We start from the raw sequence: 23,965 nt of genomic DNA, 5'->3' as shown, positions 1-23,965 counted from the left end.
GTGTTAAGTATGCTATAATGGCACATCCCTTCCTTCTCCTCTCTCAGCTGCTGCCTTCTCATCCCAAAAAGAAATGATTCCTTTTTCCAGGGCAATTCTGTTACAAACTATTACCATGCAGGGAGCACAGCCAAAATAGCAGTGTTCCTCCTTAATCTATTTGGAAGAGTGGAGTGCTGCTTGCAGAGATGTTTAGTCTTCACAGGTCAAACCTTTCTGCAAACCCATTTGAAGTTGTCTCTCAAGAGGACTAAATTTTAACTTTCCTCTGCCCTTGTTATTCTGTAACAGGCAAGAGTATAAACTGTATTTTGTTTGGTCTTTTCCTGGTTTCTGCAGGCCAAATCAATGTCTTTCAAACTTCTTTTTTTTTTTTTTTTTTAAATAGAAGATGTTAAATAAAAGATACTGTTCAATTGCAGACTTTGAGGTTTTATCACAGGCTTTCCCTCAGAGTTTGTGTTGCTATTGCCAGTTCTGTCTAGGTCTTTGGGCAGTGGCCAGCAGATAAAGCTTTAGGAAGAAAAGACAAAACTAGTTAATTTGAAAGGAAAACATGCTTAATATGTTTTAAAAACTAGGAACAAGGCACTGCTTTGGAGAGCTGATGTTTGGTTTTGATAGGTGTTTCAATGTCGGCTCATACCTTGCAGCATGTTTGTGTGGATTTGGAAAAATCATATTCTGGTCAACAAATGCATCCTGTATACAGATACAGATACAAATGTCTCTTCCAGTTCATCATTCCTGGCTGCATGGCCTCCCATCGTGTGTGTTTAACCAGGAGGCTGTGTGGGCACAGGTCACCTGGACAACCTTCCCAGCCAACTAGGATAGCGGGGAACAGGCTACTGAGCTGAGATCCATGGATAATTAAGTAGGTGGCTGATTAGGTCGAGTGAGTGTTACATGACACCATTCCAGAGGAAGGATGGCAGCACACTGGCTCTCTCCTCAGGAGCCTGCGTTTGGAGAAGTCACGTTGTCAGGGTGTCAGAGGTGCCTCAAGGGTGAAAACAGGAGAGCCTTATCTACCCGTGTGATGAAACTGTGGAGCTTTGGACTTCTGGAAGAGACAGGTTCTACTTCTCATCTCTCTTTGTGAGAATGAGGGGATCAGAAAAGAATCCTCTCCTGTCATTTAGTCATTCAGGTAGCACAAGTCAGTGGTGGTGGCATTCACCTTGGTGATCTAGAGAAACAGAAGAGCAAAATATCTCAACAGAGAATGATCTCACTTCTGACCTGACTTATTGGAAGGGTAAATACTGAAAATGACATAATTCTGTCTTGCCCAGGGCTCTTGAAAACAATAAGGTTGCTTGACACTTCATGCCTTGTATAGGCAGGACCATTTTCAGTCTTTTACCTGAGTGGAGTATTCAGATCCCTGTGGCCAAAGAACCAAGCTGTGCCCTGTATGTGACAGAGACCTGGAAGGTGAGAGTGGCTGCCGACGCAAGGTTTGCGCCAAACTACAAAGGAAGAGCAGCTTATTGCCCATGCTGTTGTCCACAAAAATCAGATTCATTACGCAGTGTGCAACAAGCCAACGATTACACACTCGAGTGAGACATTTATTATTTATTTCAGAGTTGTGCAAGCCTGGGTGCTCAGTGGAATTCCACACGCACACCAACTATCAAAACTTTTTGCACATTTTAGCAAACAAAGGAATCAATGTTCATTGGCTACAAGTTACATAGTTCTCTTGTTAATAAATATTGGTTAATGATTCTCTCACTTCTCATGCTAATTAGTCCACATGCTCAGTCTTTCACTTCTTTTGAGTGGGTGCGTTTTTTGGGTCAGTGGTCCATAAGTTGGTGGCCATGAACTGCCTCTGCTGGAATTACCTTTTACCCAATTGGAGCTGATTTCAGCACAGTAGCTGAGTTGGCTTTATTAGTTTCTTCCTTATTTTGTGAGTTCTACCAGATGTCCTTGTGGCCTGTAAATTCTTCATTTTTTGTGTCCACAATCAGTGGTACATCCTTCTTCCCAATCTTTGTTAACATCCCCCTAGGTCTGAGATCATTGAAGCATGTCAAGCCCTAAACCTTAACAAGGCAATTCTACCAACAAGTAATTTATCTTTTTAACACCTGGACATCACTTATAGATTGTTAGATGCTATTGGTTTCACAGATTAAATCTCCTTTCTTGTTATTTAGGCTTGAAAGTGTACAAAGATCAAACATCAAAAACCATAATTTCTTAAGATAATTTTACATATTCCCCATTTTGCAACAATGCCAGGGACTGGCCTGGCTGGCCCCCAGCCACAAAACAGCAACATGAATGTTCCCAGTGGTCATGACTGTGCTCATGTGTGCTGTACCTGTGTTGCTACGTGTTCTTCACTCTGGCTGTTGCAAAATGTGGAATATGTAAAAATTTCCATGAGAAAGGACGTTCTTTGATGTTTGATCTTTGTGTACTTTCAAGCCTAATCAACAGAAGGGAGATGCTGTTGTGAAACAGCAGCTAACAAGCAAGCTGTGATAACAAGTGATGCTCATGTGTTAGAAAAAACAAATTACTTGTTGTTAGAATTGCCTTGTTAAAGTTTAGGGCTTACATGCTTAATGATCTGAGACCTAGGGGGATGTTAACAATCTTGGGGGAAAAGGATGCACACTGATAGTGGACATAAAGAATGCAGAATTTATGGGACATCTACATTGGGACACTGAACCGAGAAACTCATTGACCCAAAAGAAGAGAAAGACTGGGCATGCGGACTAATTAGCGTGAGAAGCGAGAGAATCATTAACCAACAGAAGATGGACTGTTAATTAATAAGAAAATTATGTAACTTATAGCCAATGAACATTAATTCCTTTGTTTGCCAAAATGTATAAACAGTAAAAAGTTTTGATAGTTGGCGTGCTTGATTTGTGGAATTCCACTGAGCACCCAGGCTTGCACAACTCTGAAGTTTCTCTCGAGTGTGTATTCTTTTACATTCATGCTATTTGATAGGTCCTATGATCGTAACTAAGCCTGTAATTGCAAATGCATTTATAAAAGTCACAGTCAAATTTTGCACTTCCATGAGAAATGTCATCCTCTGACACCTAAAAAACAAAGCATTTTTCTTTATTTTAAAGAGAACGTAATTTATAATCCACTGATTTGCAAAGCAAAAGTTATTGGCTTGTTGCACACCAGGTAACAAATCCGACTTTTGCAGACAACACCACAAAGAACTGAGCCTCTGTTTTCCCCACTGACTGAATGGGAAAAAAGAGTCTTAGGTGGCTGGCCACAGCTTTCACCGTGGAGCCTGGCGCTGGCAGAACCAAAGTCCTAATCCTGTCCCTTGCTGCTCTTGCTAAAACTGCAGCAGGTGCCGGGTCCCCTCGGCCGCTGACACCATTTGTCACCCTGCTGTCCTCCCTCCCTTCCCCGTTCTTTCTGGCTCGTTCAGTACCGAGTGTCCCTGCAGACTGTCACTTCGGACCTGTCGGTGTGTGTCGCCACAGGGGTGACGGCCTAGGGAACAGGGAGGGGCGGGAGGAGGGCTCCGAACTCCCTCTCCCATCACGCCGCGGGCCGGGAAGGGGCGGGCGGCGCGGAAGGTTTCCCGGAACCAGCGGGTCCCTGGCGGCCGGCACTGCCCCGATCTCCCCGCAGGCCGAGGGTGCCGGGAGCCGCCCGCCATGTCGACGGTCGCCGCCGCCAGCTGCGACAGCAAGGGCGCGGAGGAGGCGCGGGGGGACAAGAAGCCGCTGAAGCCCTGCTGTGCCTGCCCCGAGACCAAGAAGGCGCGGGACGCCTGGTGAGCCTGGCACGGGCTCCGCGGGGAGGGTGGTTTTGGGAGCCCTGCCTAGCCAGCACACTGGTGCAGGAGCATCCCAGGGAGGAGGGACAGTGCGGGAGAGGAGGTGGAGAAAATGCCTTAAAAGGATAGTTTGGAATTGAAGAGGTTAGTATCTCGTAGCCCCGGTTTAAAACAGGTTTCGGAGATCAGCTTTTAATGATGCTGGTAAATTTTCGCTGCTGTTTGACTGACCGAAGCAACAAGTACCAGCAGGTGGTAACGTCTTTATTGCTCAGTTGAATATAAATTATGTTCTGTTTTAAACAAAGCAAAATGCTTTGGTTTTTAGGTCTCAGAGGGTGACATTTCACACGGAAGTGCAAAATTTGGCAGTGGCGTTTATAGCTGCATTTGTAATTACAGGCTTAGTCACGATCATAGGACCTGTCAAATAGCGTGAAATGCACCCGCAAAATGGAGCTCCTTTGTCTATGGCAGTGAATCTTTAAAGTTTTAAGAACTTTAATCTGGTGACCAAGTTGGAGGTTTTTGGGGCATTTTTACCTCACAGGTGATATAGATGGTGTTCAGCAGGTGACATAATACTGAACATGGTATTTTTGCTAAAGTTAGGGGTGCGTGTCTACTTACATGGTAGGGTGAAAGTGAATCCAGGGCCCCCTCAGAAAAGGGTGGTAAGGATGCATGTTTCTGGTCAGATGAGTCGCCTTGGGCAAGCAGCAGACATGTCCATGCTCATTGTAATAAAACCCAAGAAGAAAATTAAAGATTAAGAAAATCAGATATTTTAGTTATTCACCATTTGGTAGTTTCTTCCTTTGTCAGCAAGAGTAGCATAAAGTGGCAGATGAGGGTTGATCAGACCTGTGATCAGCACTCTGCAGAGCAGTGGGATCTCCATCTCTGGGATCAGGAAGTGCTCGGCCAGTCAATCAAAAAGCAAGTCTGAAGTGCTTTTGTGGTATACATGATGTACCAACGATGGTAGGCTCTTACTTGGAGGGATGAGTAACATCAAAAGTTACCATATGTCATAAATAAACAGTAGCTGGATAGGTGTTTTTTGTCTGCTTCAGGTTCCCTGAATACCAACTGAAGTTGAACTAAAACATCATTTACTGCTCAGCTCATCATTTACTGTGTTGTTTCTTACTGGAGAAATTTTGTTGCTTCCCTGCTGAATGATTTGAAAGTGGTTACTGACAAGCTCAGCACACTTAATGAAGTGATGTGACAGCCTTGTGTTGTATAACAAATCCCCATCTAGACCTGCCCAGAATAGACCCTACCTGTTAATAGGAAATTCTGTAACACCTATTATCAGAGTTTTAAGTGCACAGCTCCAGACTTGGGTAACTTTTTAAGATAGTTTTATACTTTCCAAAACAGTGCTATCCTGGACAGGATGGACAAAAAGATCTCTGGAGCCTAATAGGGATTTTTGATTGTCCCCAACAGATTTGTGGGGTAAATTCTATGGCTTTGACTAACAGTAAGTAAACATTTTGTTGCTGAACCTTGGAAATCTTTTTCTTTTGCAGCATCATTGAGAAGGGGGAAGAAAATTGTGGGCACCTAATTGAAGCTCACAAAGAGTGTATGAGAGCTCTGGGCTTTAAAATATGAGTGAGATGACCAGGACTGTGATTGTGGTGAGTACATCCTTCAGGACCTCTGCCTCTGAAGAGCCCTGGCACCTCATCAGCTGCCACTGGAAGGCCCAGAGTACTGTTTGTGATGGTAAAGATGTCATCCTTAAGAGAGGGAGGGCAGAGTAATCCTCACTGACACTAGAGTAAGCACTGCTCTCTTTGTGAGGGTGGTGAAGTCTTTGGCAGTAGAGAATGGTGCTGCCTCTGTTGTCTTCTAATAGATCCAAACCTCAATTTAGCTTTCTGATGCTGGGGCAGTGTGTGGGTTGGGTATTGTGGGTTTGTGCTGGGGTTTTTTTGTTGATTGCTGAACTATCCCTCAGTATCGAGTGGAAATCCATGTTTTGTGAAGTTGTGTTTCCTCTCTTCTAGATGATGTCTGTGGTGTGACTTCATTCTGGAAAGCTGCAAAATAAATTATTTCTGCAAGTTACTTCAAAGAACAAATATAAACAAAGCATCTATTTATAAAGAATCTCTAATGATAGACCATGCATCACGTCTGAAGCTTTTCCACTGTTAACTCTTGACCTCTGCTATAGAAAATATATTTTTTCCTGTTAATAAAAGTCTGAAAATGACCAACGTTCTTGACTTCTGTTTCTTTTTACATAAAGAAATGACAGTGCTCTCCTTATTGAAAACAGTGTGCTGCAGGAAATGAGAGAATGAGAAAAGCTTACCTTGATCATTAACATAAGAACATTGATTACTGTGGTGTTGTGGTTGAACAGAGAGGACTTTGGTGGGTTTTCCCACTGATGGAAATTGTGAAATTGTGCCAGTAACACTGCTATCTTACTGCTTTCAGCAGTCATGCTGAGGCTTGTAATGCAGTTTGTGACAGTAGTTGTAACTATGTTTGTACAAAGACGACCACAGTCTTACAAAATGACAAAATTTCCTCACAGTCAAAGCTATATTTGTTTTCCCGTTAGAATTCGTCCAATGTTTTTTGAATAGCTTTACCCAAGGGTTCAAGCTTCACTCTTTATAATGAAAAATTAAGTACTTCCCATATCAAACTCACTTGAGCTGGTAGTTCTTCAAGGGAAAGGGAGCAGAGGACTGCTCCCTGTCACTGCAAGTGACTTGTATGTACAGGTCACTTGCCTGGAAGAAAAGCTTTTTTTTTTTTAATGCAACAGTTTTTGTTCTGTTGGTCTTGTGCACGCATGGGCTTTTGTTCTTTTGTTCTTTTTTCACCTCTGTGGCATGACAGTGGGAGGGTAGTTGTGGCCTTTGATTTCTTCTTACAATCTAGAAACTAAAAAGGTGCAGTTGGTAGCTTGTTACACATATGTGACTTTTGGCTTCATACTATGCGACTGTGCAACCCTACCATTGTTGTCCTTCCTGTGGTGATTTGACTGCTGAAGGCAGTATCACTAATTACTTCCTCTCCTGATGAGTTTTCTCTTCAGAAACTGAAGATACAAGTTCTGTGCTTTGTCTTGATTCTTGTCTTGGCTTTGATCCTGCTGGAGGGGTGGGTGCAGTCACCCACCACTGTCATTGTTTCTCTGCCAGCTGTGTCCTGCATATCCTGAGCTAGCAGTGAATAGGCCTTGAATATTTAGTATGTGAAGTTTGGTGCTGCCCCTGCTGAGACTCACAAGTTGCATGAGGAGAGTTTAGACTTGCCTCCAGGAATGTTCTGTGAAGGTCCTTTCCCGAGGCAAGAGTTGTGCCCATGTTGGCTCTCAGCCTCGGAGAAGGGACACAGGTGTAGCTCTGGCAGAAAGCATTCAAAGCTGCCTGCGGCACTGTAGCTGTCTGAGCAGCAGGACCTGGTGCTTCTCTTGGTGTTTATTGTTGTCCTGAGGTAGAAACTTGAATAAGGTCATTTATTGTTGAACCATTGCATGTCAGAGCTTAAACTGAGGAGAATATTAAAAGGTGCATGAGCACTAGCTTTGTGGTGGCACGTCCAGTCTGGGTAAACTGTGAAAATGGTGCCGCAGAATAGAGCAGGGCAGCGGTCAAGTGAGAATGGGAATGCTGTTTATATCAGGTCAAGAAAAGAAAAAAATGGACTCCTGCACAATTTTACACAAATTCTGTAAATGTAAGAAATGGGATGTCTGGGCCTCCATGAGGGTCAAAGCATGGTAGGTATTTTAGAAAATTTTTGGAAGGAAGATGATGAGTGGGATGCTGACGTACCTGTGTGCAGCAGATACAGAAAGGATACTGGACAAATCTATATTTAAAGCAACAATGGAAAAACCTCATAGTCAAATCACATTTCTTGCTGAGTGGCTTCATTTCTTACAACAGTATTCCTGTGGAGTGGATTCAGGGCTCGATTCAAGGAGTGGGAGTTACTGTTCCTGTGTTACTACTTACCAACAGTGCTGGTGACAAGCACTGCCCTGCACAGCGTGTTTGGTGTACCTGTGAGGGTGTGAAACATGACAGTAGTAGGAAACTTGACTAAACTATAAAGCAGTACAACTAGATACAGTACATACCATCTTTCAACCTTTGCGACTCACTGTGAGCTTGTCTGGAGCAGGCTTGAGACCTTTCCCAACAGCTGTAAATTGAACGCGTGTATTTTGGAGCTATAGGGTTTACTAGTGTGTAAGTAACAGTTCTGCAGACTAGTGCCAGCTATGCAATATATAATACATCAAAAAGGAGATGTCTGATTATGCCCTCTCTGACTTTATGCCACCCAAGGTCTTAGTGTCCTCAGCACAGGCGATCAAACTAGTTTTCAGCTTATGGGATCTGTAGTGAATCTGTAGACTTCCTGAGGATGGGCAAAATAGCCAGTCATTCAGCTGCTGTGAGATTTGGGACTGATAATCTCTGTGTTGTGTGGTTCTCAAGGACAGAGGATTTATTTGCCAAACATAGTGCAGGCTGCATCTGGGTTGCATCATCGCTTGCAGCTAAATACTGCTACTGATTGAATTCATTTTAAGTGAGGAAATCAGTGGAGTACCTATTTACACACTGCCCATTTCAGTGCTGAAATGCCTGACATGTCTATTTTTCTTCTTCACAGAGTCATTTTGTTAACAGTGTTTATGTGTCTTCTTCCAGGGAAGGCTCTTAATGCTGCTCAGGTGTTTTCTATGCACTTGCTGTCTTGATTTCAAATTGTTTTGACTTTGGTATCTCCCTTTGAATACTTGTGTGGCTTTCCCATTGAATCAGTATTGGCTTTTTGGACACTCCTCTTGGATGAACCAGCATCCCTGGATGAAAGGCATATATTCTAATTCAAGGCAAGGCATGAACATAAAATTTCTGTTTGGCAATAAGAGGTTTTTTAACTGTTGCTGTGTGGAAAACTCAAAGTGGTGTGAAGATGATCTGTATGGCCATGGCAACTGTTAAAGGAGAAAGAAAGATTTGAGCCTTGGTGGCTCAATGACTTTACAAATCTTCCTTTTAAAAAACTGGGTCTAAAAACACCTAAATTAATCTCTAGTGTGTGCTCAGAGATCTACCTTTTAAAAGGCTGTATCATTCTCTGTGCAATGTCACATTGAGACCCAACAGAAAAGTTGCATAGTTTCTAGTGAGAGCTTTGTTTATATCAGGTCAAGAAAAGAAAAAAATGGACTCCTGCACAATTTTACACAAATTCTGTAAATGTAAGAAATGGGATGTCTGGGCCTCCATGAGGGTCAAAGCATGGTAGGTATTTTAGAAAGTTTTTGGAAGGAAGATGATGAGTGGGATGCTGACGTACTTGTGTGCAGCAGGTACGAAAAGGATACTGGGCAACTCTATATAGCTGTTACTGCTGTTGGTTGAAAGCTTCCTGTTTGTCTTCTACAGGGGAATCACAGCAGGTCATCCTCACCCGCCGTGGTGTCCCCAGTATCACTGCTACACCACTGTTTATGCTCTAGAAGATGCCAGAGGAAGGACCTTCTTTGTTATAATGAATCATTGGCATTGTGTTCCAGAGTATTTTCTAGCTCAGGAATTTACCTAACTGAAGAGTGAAATTAATAACTTCCGTTTTTCCACTTTCTTTGATGTCGCTGCAAAAGTTTTTTTGGTAGTACAGAAAGGTAGGAGAAAGTGCAGTGGTGCTTTTGAGAATGCTTCCTCTAATGTAGTTCTACATTTCTATTCATAGCAGTTCAGTTTTGTCTCACAGATCTTACATAAAGTATCTTTCTCCTAAGTGTTCCCAATCTTGATATCCCAAATCCTGATTTTATCAAATATCAGCTTATCTTGGAGAAAGGGGCCTTTATAATATGGATTGTTTTGCAGAGGCCTAAAGGTAGACAAGTTGTTGTTGGGATCATCTAGCAAGTATATGGCAATGGTATGAAAAACAGAACCTGGCTCCCAAGGTTTTTATTGTAGTGCTTTGGCTATAAGATCATTCTTCCCTCTTTGCAGAGAAGGTCAAGAGACAGAAAGTTTTTAGTTTCCCCATAACTCTTGCAGATGAGCTTTGTTCTGCTTCAGTCAGTAGGATTTATTTCTTCACTTAATTAAGGCACCACTGGAGACCCAGTTCCATGTTTCACTTCACCCTTAGCAGAAAGCATCTTTCTGAGTGGATCACACTCACCCCGTGCAAAGCTTGACTTTTCTTATCTCCTTCCCACATGGCAACCTGTCAAGATGGTACAGCTCTTAGGAGCCGTACAGCTCTCTATTGCACCTGGCCTAATCATTGCACAGATAAGATTGTACTGTCCAAGACCATGATGAGTTCTTTAAGGTTGCCATAAAGCATTGCTTCATCCTTGCCACGGAGACAGTGTTATTCCAGAGCACTATTAGTAGAAGAGGTGATTAGTGTGTCTTTAAGTGAATGGTACCAATGGGAATGGTATGTTAGGCAGGGCAGCTGCAAGCTTGGCCTGAAACACGACTACCCTCGAAATCCTATCTCTACTCCACTGACCCGTGCAGGCTGACCTCATACTGTGTTGAGTGACCACGTGGGTTGCGTCAATGCCTGAAATGTAACTGCTTCCTGGCAGCAGGGCAGATCCTGCCTCTGTGACTGATAATGTGTTACTTGAAGCAGGAGAGAAATTGCATTTATGCATCTTTTCTGTAGCTGACCGTGGAGGACTGAACTCGAAGGCTCCCTCTTATGCCTATATTCTGGGTTATCTGAGTTGGAAGTGTCTGCTTTCGTCTTTGTGCTAAATGAAGGTCTGAAGGGGAGGTTCCAAATAGCTATTAAAAAAATTAAAATGTAAGATGATGTTTCCCAAGGATGCTTCCCAACAGAGCATGTTATTTCTGGGGTGCCAGAATCCTCCCTCAACTAGGATTTCCCCACAAAACATGCTTCCAAGTGTTATACTCACAAAGCTTTTGGCAGGGTAGTCTCCTCTTAATGATAGATGAAACTGGGTACCAGAAGCTTGTTTACTCTGCTTTTATCCCTTCCAATCACAGTTGTCTGGCTGTGCAGAGCTTTACGTCGTGCCCCTTGATCTAAAACATCCCATGGGACAGAGCTCCCTGGAGTAAGGGAAGGCTGTGTGCAGCGCCTGGAAAGCATTAACTGAGAGCCAGTCTCTCTTCTTTTGCTAAGTCCCTGCCACTGCTATGAGCCACAGTGGGAGAAGGGGGTGACCTTTTTTCCTTTTTTGTGCCGGCTGAAAGTCATTCTCTTGCAGGAGTGCAGTGTGATGAAGAGCCCCATGTGTGGCTGGAGCTCGCCGCGATAAGCTGGTTGTTTTCCCTTCTCCTTTCCCCTCCTCACGCTGCGCTGGGCTTATCTGGACGCCTGAGTTATGTTAAGTAGCGGGTGCATGCTTGCTCTCTGTTCTCCTCTCTGCTTTTGCTCCTTGGATTTCAATTCCAAACATGGTTATCCATTTGGGGTCTCTCTCCATTCCACTGCCAAGAGATACACATTCCACACTCAACACCAGCTCCCTCTGCTGCTCTCTCACAGTCGCTATTCCATTTGCCGGAGCGCAGGCGAGACAGGCAGTGCAACGAGATCTCTGTCCTGTCTGTGAGTTTTCCAGCTAATGGCCTCTACTGTTTTCTCGACTGAGCTCTTTTGGCCTCACATTCGCCAGCTTCTTTTCTCACTGTTGTGGCTAAGAAGGGGACCAGCCGACGGTTTGTGAGCCACAAAGAGGAGAAACGAGACCTTTTGGAATTTTTTGGGTGCATAAACATTCGGCAGCACTTTACATGTCGCTCTGAAGCGCTGCTGTGGGACCAGAGGAGGAGGAGGAACAGCTACCCAGCAGCTCTGGTTTCAGACCTCTGCAACACCCTTTGTGTATGACAATTCATTTTGAGCGCAGGACGGCTGGGGAGGGAGTGGGGAAGGATGAGCACAAGCAGCCTCTCTTGGGACCAGGCTGTCCTCCAGCCTCCGGTGTGTGATGCCTGGAAGGAGATTATGGAGGAAGCAGCCTACCAGCTGGCCAGCTGCATCATCCTCCTGGGTTACATGGGGGGAAGTGGCATCTTTGGGTCCCTCTATATCTTTGGCCTCCTGGCCCCGGGCTACTTCTGCTATGCTCTGTGGGGCTGGCTGAGTGCTTGTGGGCTGGATATCTTCATCTGGAACATGCTGCTCGTCCTCATCTGCTTGCTTCAGCTGGCTCACCTGGCTTACCGACTCCGCAGAAACACCATCCCAGAAGAGTTTGACCTCCTCTACAAGACCATGTACCTGCCCTTGCAGGTGCCCCTGGAAGTCTACAAAGAAATCGTGAAGTGCTGTGAAGAGCATGTCCAGTCACTAGTCAGAGACCAGAATTACGCGGTAGAGGGCAAGACGCCCATTGACCGCCTCTCGTTGCTGCTGTCTGGCAGGTAAAGGCTCCCCTGTTTCTGACAGTGGAGCGCCTTTGGCTTATTGTTTTATTTTTACCCCTGTAGAAACTGGGGTGAGAATTGTTTTCTTCCTCTGAAAGGGATTTGAGATATGCATCAGTTTGTTGGGGAAGGGGGAAATTTGCTTTTGGGGGTTGTTTTAACTTTCTTTTATTTTTTCTAAATTAAGAGTATTTCAGAAAATGGTTTGCAGATTCAAGTTGTGTGCAATGAAGTGGGTAGATCAGCCTTGCCTGTGATACTGTTGGGGAATCCTTATCTTTTTCTCCATCACTTTGAAGTGATCTTATTTCTGATGAGAACAGGCTGGCTGTGTGAAAGTGTTTCTCAAGGCAGGAGGGCAGTATGGCTGGACCTGTGGTCTCTGAGGGTACCAGACACACTTCTGTGATATGACCTGCTGTGCACTGAGTATGCTGAGTCCTCAGTTCACCTGCTCCCCCTGGCCAGCAGTGTTCAGGGAGAGGTTCCATCCCTGTTTCTAACACCCCAACCCTCAGGGCTTTGACATTTTTCACTTTGAGGGTCATTTCATCAAAAGAGAGAGTACTCTCCTGTGGTGGATCCTGCCTCTTTCTTTCCCTGTGATGTTGTGCATTCATGATGTTCCTTCCTCTGGACTACCAAGGAGAACCTTGGGGACCTCTAGACAGTCAGACTGGAGATTTGATTGAGTGAACTGTGCTGATCAAGTACTGGCATTTGTTCACCTGAGATGCTGTGTCATCAGCATATTCACTTAATGATTTGCAAAATCCAGATGCATACAAATGGTAATGGTGTTGGCTTCCCAGCTGCTGTCAGGCATTTGGCATTAATGTTAAATGAGAGTGGGAAAGGAAGAAGATCTGTAAATGTGAGCAGTGCTGAACCACAGGAGGTATATCTCACAAGGATTTTCCTCTGGGAAGACAAACCCAGCAGCACCGGGGGCTCAGGTTTTACTGCAGTGGCCCATCCTCTCTGGTGAGGGAGTGTGCAAAGAAGGGCAGACCTTGCTTTTTTTTGATGTTACTCCCTTTTCTAGAATGTGTTGAGAGCATCCTGGGACTATCAGGATGCTGAATGGCAAAGCAGTGGAAGGAAATTTGTGTTTCTATTAGTGTTTTTCCATCTCTGCTGAGCAGCTTGCTCTGAAGTTTACTGTATCTGCAGAAAATGTTACTGAGGAAGAATCTCTGCTGTCTTGACATACACTGGATAATCCAGTGCTGCTCTGTGGGCACGGAAGTGCTGCAACAGACAGTATGGTTGGGTAGTTGTTCTGCTCTGTTTTGCAGTGGGAAGTATGCATCTTGGCTGGTATACGATGCTCCATGGAGATGGGCCTGGATTTGCATTTCCTGGTACTCACTCTATTGCTTTGTGAGGTCCTTGCTGACCCAGCAGAGCAACTGCTACTATTATGGTGCTTCCTCTTAAACTGAACAAGTGGGGTCTTGGAAATGCAGAATATGCCTGGATCAGGAAATATGCCTTGCAGCCACAACCCTTCCAGGCAACATTCCCAGCTTTCTGAAAGCCAACAGTGAGCTGAGCCTTGTAACTCCTGAAAGCAAGAATTGACTTCTTGCATCATACAGTGGGGGTGCAGGATGACAGGGAGGCAAGAGGCCCCAAAGCTGGCGATGCAGAACTATAAACAGAACTCCAAAGTGCCCTGCCATTGCCCTTGCCTCAGGCCTGTGTCTTTCTCTACTCCCACATCAGAGCTGAGCGCATGCTTGACCTTGGCACTAGCAAGCAATTGTAGCAAAAGTAGGGGAAAGGGATACTTAGGAGGCCAAGAGAAATTCAGTGGTAATGTGCAGCAAACTATGAGCTCACAGAGTGATCTGTCAGTAATGATGGCCAGCACAATTTTTGGGGTTTCTGGGTGTAACAGCTTCCCAACATCGAGATAGGGAATGCCCTCATGCAACCCTGGGGGCAGGAAGAAGATGCAAGTACAAAGAGCCACAAGCTGACTAAGAAGTACCTAGAAAGCAGCAGTAGTCTTGTGGGCTGAGAAGTCCTGGTTTAGGACCAAGCATTGCACCTGTGAGGGCTGTCTTTGTAGCAAGAAACAGAAAACAGATGGAGTATGGGGAAGTGGCAGCAAATAGTTTCCCTCAGCGAAAGGAGAGACAAGCCCCATGACTGGAGCACCTGCAGCTGTCCCAGGAGGTATGAGACATGCGTGAGACAAGAATTTATTTCCTCCCTGGTGGGACAGACTGTGTGAGCTGATCAGGTTTTTGTGACGTCTTTTTTGTGGCCTAAGCCCATGTACCTCATCTGTCCCCTCTGCAGGATCCGAGTGTGCCAGGATGGACAATTCCTTCACTACGTCTTTCCTTACCAGTTCCTGGACTCTCCAGAATGGGAGTCGCTGCGACCCTCTGAGGAAGGAACTTTCCAGGTAATCCCCTTGCATCCCCACAGCAGCCCAGCTTCGCTACTTGCTGGTTCATTGTGTGTCTGAGAAGGGGATGGAGCAGCCTCATTATGCCATTCAAAACAAACTGGGAATACTTCCTTCCCTTTACTAGTGGTTTATCCAGCACAGAATGGTGTGATCAGCTGTGTTACATTTTTTTCTACCTTCCTCTGAAGACCTCAGTGTGTGTTCCCAGTATCAGCTGATAGCAAGGAGACGGAAGCATGGTGCTTCTTCCAGTTTAGCAGGGAGTTGAGGTATCGGATTGCTGGCTCTCTTCCATTGTAGCATTCCCTGGTACCTGGTATTGATTCATTTGCTCTGCACACTGCTAGCAGGATGCGTCGTCCTAGCATCAGCTGTGGTGATGTGCAGCAGTGATGCAAATCCATAAATATCCCGTTCCTCACAGAAGTTTCTGATGGTCATGTGTTTGGGGTGGAGAAGCAGAAAGGATGATTCACACCCGAATATGGTCCTTTCTGAGCAAAAGAATCCCTTGCTGAGAGGCCAGAGCAATTCTTACTTGCAGCAACTAAAAGGATTTTGGTCTTGCTGTCAACACCCCACAGTGTTTGTTTGGCTTTTCTTCTGGAGAATATTACTTAGGTCTATATCCCTCTGACCTTAACTCACATCCCAGGACAGCTTGATACCTGTCAGGATGTCAATCTAGTTTATGTCAATCAATGCATATGAGGAGGGATTTTGCTAATCTCTTGGGAGCATGGGACAGTCACAAGGGCCTGATGATGCTTTCTCATGAGGGCAGCCACAAGCAGACTTGGTTAAACCAGCGCAGCTCTCCAAATCTGCTTTCCTAGCGTCTGAATTTGTTTCAGGTGTGAAGGAGTCATGGTGATCACTCCTGAAAGCTGTGCCATCACCAGTGGATACGGTCTTGCAAGAAGAAAAGTTGCAGGAGATGGCTGACTGTGTCTGTGGCACAGGGCTACAGTTTGTGAGCAGAAATAGGGATGTCATGCCAAGGCAGTGAGGTAGAGAAAACAACAACAGCATGGTGGTGCTAGGGATGATGGTATCTCATGTTTTGCATGGGGTCTTCAGTCTGGCAGCAGACTGCTGCTAGCTGCTGGGCTGTATTTGCCTAAGAGTCCAGCAGAGAGAATGATGGCTGCCCGGTGCTCCAGGCAGGGAAATGGCTGTCTGGATGGCATGCAACTGGCAAAGACATCTGCAGCATTTTCTGAGCTAATTTCTGTGGAACTGAATGTTCCCAGACCTCCTGAGGGTCTTTATCTGTGTGTGTGAGACAGCTTTGGAGCAAGCTGGTGCGTGGCTGCACCAGCCCTGCCAGCACCACGCCCTTGGCACCTCTTGCCAAGAGGCAAGACAGGGCTGGTCAGGGAGGTCAGCTGTGCCTGGCACCAGGATGGGGGATAGAGTCCTAGGTGGGGAAGGGCTGCAGCCATATGCTGGAAATACCTAAAACCTACATCTGCTTACTGAGGAGCAGAAGAAGTAGCAGCCTGTGTGAAGTCAGCATTCAGCAGGTGAGACTTGACTAGTCCATGTACCTGGCAGGACCTTACTCTTGATGGCCGTGCTTAGCCATGGTGGTGTGCTGCTTTCGGCAGCTGTTAAACCCACTAGTTCCTCTTACCTGAGTAGTTACTCTGTGGCTTATCTCAACCTTATTCCTAGCATCACAATATTTCTGTTAAAAAGTGCATGTTTGGCTCTGGGACATCGCTGGAGGAAGGCATGGAAGGTTTTTCTTGCCCACGTTTTTCCCATTGCTCTCTGGAGTTTCAATCCTGAGCCCACTAAAAACTGGCAGAAGCATGACTTGGTCTACAAGGGGAGCTGGTTTTCTTAAGCTTTCTGCTTTGGCTGTGTCTTCTTCCTGCAGGGGTGCTGAGTCCCAGTACCTGAAGGAGTTGGGTTTCAGGGCTGGCACTTTCCCCCAGAAGGCTAAATTACAGCCTCTGCTGATGCTGGAGCACTTGTGTCGGGAGGGATTCATAAGTGAAATCTGTCTTACTGTCCTGGGTAGGTGGCAGGTTTGCTTATTATATCTCACTTAATCCCTCACAAGAAGCAGAGGCTTTTGATTGCTGTGCCAGAAGTTGGTTAGGAAAATGAGATTCTGGTCATTTCAATTTCCATATGACCCTTCCTCTTGCTTGCCTGGCTTGGGAAAGTTCTCGGGTTTTATCTCCTATATTTCTTTCATAAGGCAGCTGTTTGCATGGCAATGGCATTAAATATCAAACCCAAGGACACACACATGCAGCCAAGCCGTGTTCAGCTTCCCAGTGGCCCTCTGCCATGGCGGCTGACCAAGGAGACCCCTGGATATAGAGTGAAAGGGAGCCCCCAGGATATTTTGGCTCTGGTGCTTGTTCACATGCCAGTGTCTCCATTACACTCGGATGTTCTTCTTTCACCCGAGGCAGTTTGACCTTTCCTGCATTTCTTGTCTTTATTATTATTATTTATTGTAATATACACTCACGTATTATATAATATTTTTTATTGGAATTAGTCTGGGTCTACCACTAGAGGGGAAAAGCTCTCTGTTTACATTGGCAAAACCCAAAGCAAAACGAAATGTTCTCTAAAATCAACCCAGTAAAACCTCTTGTGTTCTCTACATAAACACAAACACAATAAAACCTTTTTACTTTCTCTCTCACTGAGTAGTGCTGCAATGTCCTTCAAGGCCATTCAGCCCTACAGGATCCAGCAGAGCTGGTGAGACAGGATGTCCTTCTGACAGGGTGACCAGGCAAGCCTTCCAGGTGGCCCTTCCAGCACCCAGGGCCTTCTTGGAGCAGGGGCTGTGCAACCCAGCAGCAGGATGTGTCAGCAGCCTGCCACAGGGCTACTCGCTGGCAACTTGAACTGTCTGGGCATGCAAAAACATCCCCTCTGTAACGCATCTGTAAAGGTATAAAGATGTCTGTGCTACCCTGTTCATTTCAGCTACATCGCTCAGATGTCAAACGGGGGGCATCATCAGAAGGCAAAAGGGTGAAACATAGCCAGCCACATGACTAGGTTAAACAAGGACATGGTACTAATTGCATTGGAAAATGGGTTCTTTGGCTCCCTGGGGAGAGGAAACATCAGCAGGTAAGGATTTATCTAATTGTTCAGCTTGGATGATCTGGCTCTCCAGCCCCGCCATCAACAGGGAGAACAGGCATCAAAAGGGCAGAGAGCCTTTCCTGGAGTGAGGCACATGGCCCCAAGGTTTGTGACCGCTACCGAGGTCTGGGACTTACTCCACTCTCTCCCTGCCCCACAGGTCACGCTGACAGCTGAGACCGATTGCAGCTTCATCACCTGGCCGAGGAAGAAGCTGTATCTCCTGCTGAGGAAGGACCGCTACATTGCCCGGCTCTTCTCCTCCCACCTGGGCTATGACATCTCGGAGAAGCTCTACTCCCTCAACGAGAAGCTCTTCTCCAAGTTTGGCCTGCGCTTTGACATCCGCTTGCCCAGCCTCTACCACGTCCTTGGGCCAGCTTCCTCTGAGGGGGAGTCGGAGGACTGCGAGGAGCTGCTGCCTGCCTCTGGCCAGGCCAGTGTCTCTGAGCCCCCTCCGCAGCCGCCACCACCGCCACCACCGGCCCCGCGCCCCCGGGCATCCCGGCCTGACAGTGAGCTGCTGGGTGAGGACTCCACCAGTCTTGTCTTGGAAGATTTTGCTGAGTTGCCAGGGTCTTTTATGGACTATGTGAGCGAAGGGGAGTATATGAAGTGAGGGCACTCCTGGTACGGGCACACCTCACCCTGTGTGGGACCCTCGCGTAAGTACCCACTTGCGGAAGCAAGTCTTTCCCGTGATGCAACTGCCTGGGCAGAGCAGTGGCCCCCAGCCTCTCGCCCTCATTTGCCATGGGTTTGCTCCTCCGCAGTGTTTTTTTTGCCTGCTGCCACAAGGAATCCCAGAAGGTGGGCTCCAGCTGTGTGATTTTCTTTAGGAAAAGCAGCAGGGTAAAGTCTTGACACCAGGCACCAGCTGTACTCTGAGGAGAGGGGTCAGTAACCTGGCTGTAGGAAGCTCTTGCCTGGCCAGTTCTCCCCCCATCCCTCAGGAGAGGCAGAGAAACTGAAATGTGTCCAGGCTGGCAGGTGGTACATGAGTGTTCGCAGAGAACCCAGAGGGCTCAGCCTACTCACTATGAGGTAGAGCTGTGCCAGGAGATACTCCAGTATTGATCAAAGAAACAACCTCTGCAGGTGAGAGAACAGACATCCCAGGAGATGCTAATAGGGATAGAAACAGCTTTAGGGTTTACGGCAGATTGATATTGAGAAGTTGCTCACCCTGCAAGTGCTCAATCTGGGCAGATGGAGAAAGCTCAGAGTCCTTCTTCTCCCTGCCCACCACTCTCATCCTAGCATTTGCTCCATCCTCCTTGTTTTGATTGAACTTCATCTCTGCCAGATCAGTAAGGAATTGAAAAGTCTGCCCTGTGTGGTGTAAGTCTTGCCTCCAGTCACCCTGGGTGGACTGACAGGCTAAACATTGTTTGAACATGCCCCAAAGTCTGCTTTCTGGTGAGTGGGAATGAGATGCTCTTTTCCAACATGCCAGCTCCTTACTCCACAAGGGAAAAAAAATTCCTGTGTCTGGTGGATGTTGGGGCAGAGGAGCAGTGCAGGCAAACAAAAATAGACAGGAGAGTGGCTCACGTTTGAAATTCAGATCCAAGTGGCCAAGAGAGAAATTTCACACTGAGCCACTTTTAGCAAGCCACTGCATGCCAGCTGCTACACACCAGCTGCAGACCCCAAAATGTGCATTCCTGCTGCCGCCCCATAATAATCCAGCTGACAGACACCAAGCTTGGGACTGGGATTTTTGTCCTAGAAGGGAGCACTCCACAGGTCCCAGTTGGGTCTGCATGGCAAGACTGGGCTGCAGCTGGGGAGACTGTCTTCCACCAGGCAGCCTTGAACACAGTGCACCCTTGCACCCTGGTCTTCTCTGCACCCGTTTGGGTCTACTTCTATCTGGGCTGTGGACTCAGTGTCAGGGAGGACAAAGCAGGGCACACTGACCCCTGGCATGAGCCCTGACAAGTCTGCAGAATTCTTGGTGTTCTGCATGGAGTGTCTGTCCAGATCAGACAGCACTTGCTATTTGTAGTAGGCTTCTGGTAGAAGAGGCTTTTTTTTGCTGTTTCATCCAGTAGCTCTTCTTAGTTTTGAAAACAGTGGAACTGTAGGATTTCTCTGTTTTGTACAGTTCTGCTTTGAGTTCAGTCACATGCCAGTTCCTGTACTGCTTCCATGACTCCAAACTTAAAATCTGGTATATAAAGAAAGTGGCCAGGGAAAGAACAAGTATATTTGATTTTGCCTCAATCAGGTAAAGAGTCAGCAAGAGTTTTGTTTAAGGTTTTGTTGTCGGAATTATTTGTTTATTTGTTTTGTGCAGTTGATTGTTTTTTAAGGAGGCACAGAGAGAAAAATTTTAAAAATCCACATTTTTCCTAGGAATGTGAAATTTCTGGTTTTGCTGGTAGGCTGCTGGAGATATGAATTTGCAGCTTTTTCAGTCCTTCCCTGGAGAGGCAGGAACACTGAATCCCTTATGAGACAGCCATCCTTCTAGCTGTCAGGAGTGTCTGTTGAATACATGCAATCACAAATGAATGCAGATAGTGTTATAAATGTAGTGAAGTCATTTTGCCTGTGCTTTGCTTGTATTTTGCCTTCTCAGAAGAGGGATATCCTTTCACAGGTAATTGGTAGAATTCTCCTAGTTGATCAAACTCAATAAAACCAGAATTTCAAATGCAATTAAAAAAGGGAAGAGGCAAGGAACACCATAGCTTTTCATTAAAAAAAAAAAGAGTCAATTCTAGGAACTCAAAAAATGAGTCAATACTATGAACATGCACATGAGAGGTGTGTGTGTTGGGGAAAGCTTGTGCAACACAGCATGAAGCTATTTTTCCTTCACACGATCCTTTTAAAACATGCTGTAAGCCGGAAGCTTTTGTCTTTCTAGATCTTGTGACTAAGACAGTATCAAGGAGTGCTGATATTTGCAGTAGAGACCTGCAATAAAAGTGCAGATGTTTAGAGGGTGGTATTTGGTGTGGGAGGGGAGGATGATCTTCCTTGCCTGTCAGTCTGGAGACAATAGCCAGTGTGGTATTTTAATTTTTAAGGTAATTAGACAAGGAAAGAGAAATGCCATTTAGTGTGTTCATAATGGTGGAATGAGCACTTTCCTGTTACCCTGCTCACCAGTGGTGTATCCTACTCGCATCACATCCCAGTAGCACAACAGCTATTGTCACATCTGGACAGTATTCCACAGTGACTCGAGCACCTCACCACAAAAACTAGTGATACAGTGGGGCTGCAGTTTTTCCTTCTGGCCAGACACTTGTCACAGCTCAGCAAATAATCCGAGCAGGTTGGACATGGCTCAGGGAAAGCACTTTCATAACTTTTCCCTTGGAAGTGGTAAAAACATCCATAATAAACAGGAATATTCCCTGCAGTGTCACTGTTCAAAGTAAGCAATAGCTGCAGTTCCTGATGCCAGAGCTCCCCTGGGGCTTTCCCCTGGTCTGTGCTTTCATTTCCTTCTCCAGCAACTTCCAACATGGCAAATCACCTCCCAGCTCTCTAAATTCCCCATACTGAAGTGCTTCTATGGGTCATGTTCCTTTTCTGTCATTACAATAGCCACCTTGCAATACCACAGTGCAGGAGGGCAATTCTTGAATGCCCAAAGTGCTACCAAGGTCATACAGAAGAAAATATTCCTGGGAGATATATTAGCCTACTATTCTTATCATCTAGTTCCTTGAAAGAGTTTCTAGTTTGCTTAAGAGTAAGACAGACTGTAATATCCCACTGATGAACACATTCTTTCTCTGAGGAGGAAGCTGCCTGTTTAAAGGAGGCAGTTTCCAAGGTTCTATTCAAAACTTGCTTTAACAGTGTACTGGTGTATAGCTCAATGCTACAGAGCAAACAAAGCTTTATTTCTTGCATGGAAGTTCAAACAACCAAAACGCTCTTGATTTTTCTCCTCTTCATATTGCATTTGTTCGAGTTTGCTGCTTGCAAGATATGTAGCTGTTGCTACCTGGTTTTACACAATTACATCCTGGGGCTTCCTTTCTATTTGGTGGATAAGGTGGATGGATGGATGCTTTATGGCCTGTAGCTTGGTATCTAAGTTAGTAGGAAACATTTTATACCTACTTTGAGAGCAAAATCAAAGGAGCTGTGGACTTTGTTTCACTGATATCACAGAAGGTGCTTTGGAGGGGGTTGTTTTTGCCATCTCAGAATGGGTGCATAACCCCGTTTTCTGGTTTATCACATGTTGAAGAATTACATACTTTTGCATGCTCATTCAGGAGGGGAGGGAGGAAGGACAGATAACAGTGAGGTTTGTTTGGAAAAGTTTGGAAGTAAGATTTATTCCTGTAATAGTAATGGTGTTCTCTTTCTCTCTCTCTCTTCCCTCCCCCACCTCTCTGTTCTCATTTTCCTTCCTCCTCCTCTGCTTTCCTTCTGCAGCCTCTGGAAACCTTCTCCGGAGTTCTCCTCACCCTCTCTGCAAAGGACGAGCCCCTCTGGCTCCCACTCAGACTCCTGAACTCTAGGGAACAACAGGCTGTTTTGATCCCGAAGCCTCTGCAAGGGCACAGATGCTCACACAGGTTTTTGACCAGAGACACACTCTTTAGCACGCAGAGATGTCTGCCAGCAGACATTTACACTCAGGAGCACATGAAGCACATGCTTAAGACTGCAGTGTGACACTCCAGCACCTCCCACCCCATGGTTGTTCACCAGAGCTGCCTTCCCCAGTGTGCTTCCATGGTTTGTTTTTTAGCCCTCCCTCTCTGAGGTGTGTCGGCAGCTCTGCTACCAAGGTGCAGAATCTGTGTTCCCTTTGATTAATGATTCCCATTAAAGTCAGAAATGAAACTACTGGTGTTTGAAGATTTGAAGAGGGAGATAACAGTGGGAGGGAGGATTTGAAGAGAAAGATCCCTTGAGGTGATCTCAAGGCACTGAGTGGAAAGGGCAAGGGAAAATTGGCTGCCTGGTGGCTTTGTTAATGTGCTTGCAATGGACAGTTTGATGATATGCATCTCACTGGGAATCCACTCTTGTAAGACCAGAAATTACTTTTCCAGGAGTTAGGATTTATCATTTATGAAAAGCACCACTTCTCAAAGAAGTTGGTGAAAAAAGGAAAGGTTGTTTGTTTGCATTAAATCATCTGGAATAAGAAAGGGGAGGAATTGGGACTGGGAACAGGTGTAGGCAAGAAAAAGAGCAGGAACCCTTTTTTTTTTTTGTACTCAAAGGGGAATCACCTCCGGTTGCACACATACCAAGTGAAAAAATGAATGAATACAAAATATCTGTAGGGAGAACAACCACTGTTAGGAAGTACAGTGTCTTAATGAAAATCGTGTGGAGATGGAAGGCCTCTTCCAAGTTCAGCTGCAACAGGATTTTTATGATGAGCTTCCCCAGCCATTTCCTCATCCAGGGAAATTGGAGATGGAAGTACGGGTGGAGGACCAAGGTACAACCAAGCTGTGCAGTGAGGAGCCTCTCCAGGGCAGATATTCGGGGAAAGAGCAAGGAGCATCCACCCATCCCTCCCTCAGCACAGGGCAGGGCATTCTTCAGTGCCTCTTGGCACAGACACGCAGGGACACAGCCATTCTGCCCGTGGGGCTGGCTTTGTGTTAGCCCTGGGCTGGTGGAGGCAGCCCCACACACCTTGCCCTGCTCACACAGGGGCTGTGGCCCAGAGGCCACAGATGCGTGGGATCCGTGGTGTACACAGCTCCTTGCACTGCTCGCCTTTGCTGTCACACCAGGGCAGAGGAATGGGGCTGCCCCAGGCCAGGGAATCATTCTGCTGATGGTTGTCCCCATGCTCTGTTGATACATTTGTGTTCAGCCTGACCCCACTGCCCTTCACAGCTAGGAAGTGTCTCTGGCAGATTGATATGAGAGCTGCTGGGGTCTCTTCTGCAAAGGAACTGAAATGCACAATGAAACTGGGGCCACCTGTCGTGGTGCTTTACACACTTGCCTGAAGCAGTGGACCGGAATTAGACACTGCCCTTCACAGCTGCCTGCTGAGCTTATAATCCAGTCTTCAGCAACAAGCTCCCTGGAAACTCTTCAGTCATGGAACCAGCTAACATGGATCTCTATCAGGTTGGCAGAGCCCAGCTCTATCCCTCTCCTGAGTGTGTGTTGGAGATGGTGTTTGCTAGCTGGCCTTCCAAACAGCCACATGCCAAGGCCCAAAAGCTTGGACGT

The 23,965-nt window shown here is 46.0% G+C and overlaps 3 protein-coding genes across 3 annotated transcripts in view; 2 read left to right on the top strand and 1 right to left on the bottom strand.

Annotated features, from left to right (window-relative positions):
- The window catches only part of MAATS1 (MYCBP associated and testis expressed 1), a 45,828-nt gene extending 42,343 nt beyond the window's left edge, over window positions 1-3,485 (bottom strand). The window contains exon 1 of the mRNA XM_017814826.1: window positions 3,467-3,485. The gene's annotated coding sequence lies outside the window, so the exon portion shown is untranslated. The remainder of the gene's footprint in view (window positions 1-3,466) is intronic.
- Window positions 3,486-3,546: 61 nt separating this feature from the next.
- On the top strand, window positions 3,547-6,024 carry LOC108497309 (cytochrome c oxidase copper chaperone). Its single transcript, XM_017814828.1, has 3 exons — window positions 3,547-3,784; window positions 5,329-5,439; window positions 5,812-6,024. The coding sequence occupies exons 1-2, from the start codon at window positions 3,666-3,668 to the stop codon at window positions 5,411-5,413; spliced, it is 204 nt and encodes a 67-aa protein (XP_017670317.1). The 5' UTR covers window positions 3,547-3,665; the 3' UTR covers window positions 5,414-5,439; window positions 5,812-6,024.
- Window positions 6,025-11,266: 5,242 nt separating this feature from the next.
- Window positions 11,267-22,606, top strand: POPDC2 (popeye domain containing 2). Its single transcript, XM_017814822.1, has 4 exons — window positions 11,267-12,222; window positions 14,536-14,644; window positions 17,937-18,441; window positions 22,190-22,606. Exons 1-3 carry the CDS (start codon window positions 11,732-11,734, stop codon window positions 18,393-18,395), a joined length of 1,059 nt encoding a protein of 352 aa, XP_017670311.1. The 5' UTR covers window positions 11,267-11,731; the 3' UTR covers window positions 18,396-18,441; window positions 22,190-22,606.
- The last annotated feature ends 1,359 nt before the right edge of the window (window positions 22,607-23,965 follow it).

Source organism: Lepidothrix coronata, unplaced genomic scaffold (assembly GCF_001604755.1).
Source record: "Lepidothrix coronata isolate B3197 unplaced genomic scaffold, Lepidothrix_coronata-1.0 Scaffold46, whole genome shotgun sequence".
Classification (NCBI taxonomy): Eukaryota; Metazoa; Chordata; class Aves; order Passeriformes; family Pipridae; genus Lepidothrix; species Lepidothrix coronata.
The sequence above is the reverse complement of the archived record's forward strand: the minus strand, read 5'-3'. Positions and strand labels throughout refer to the sequence as shown.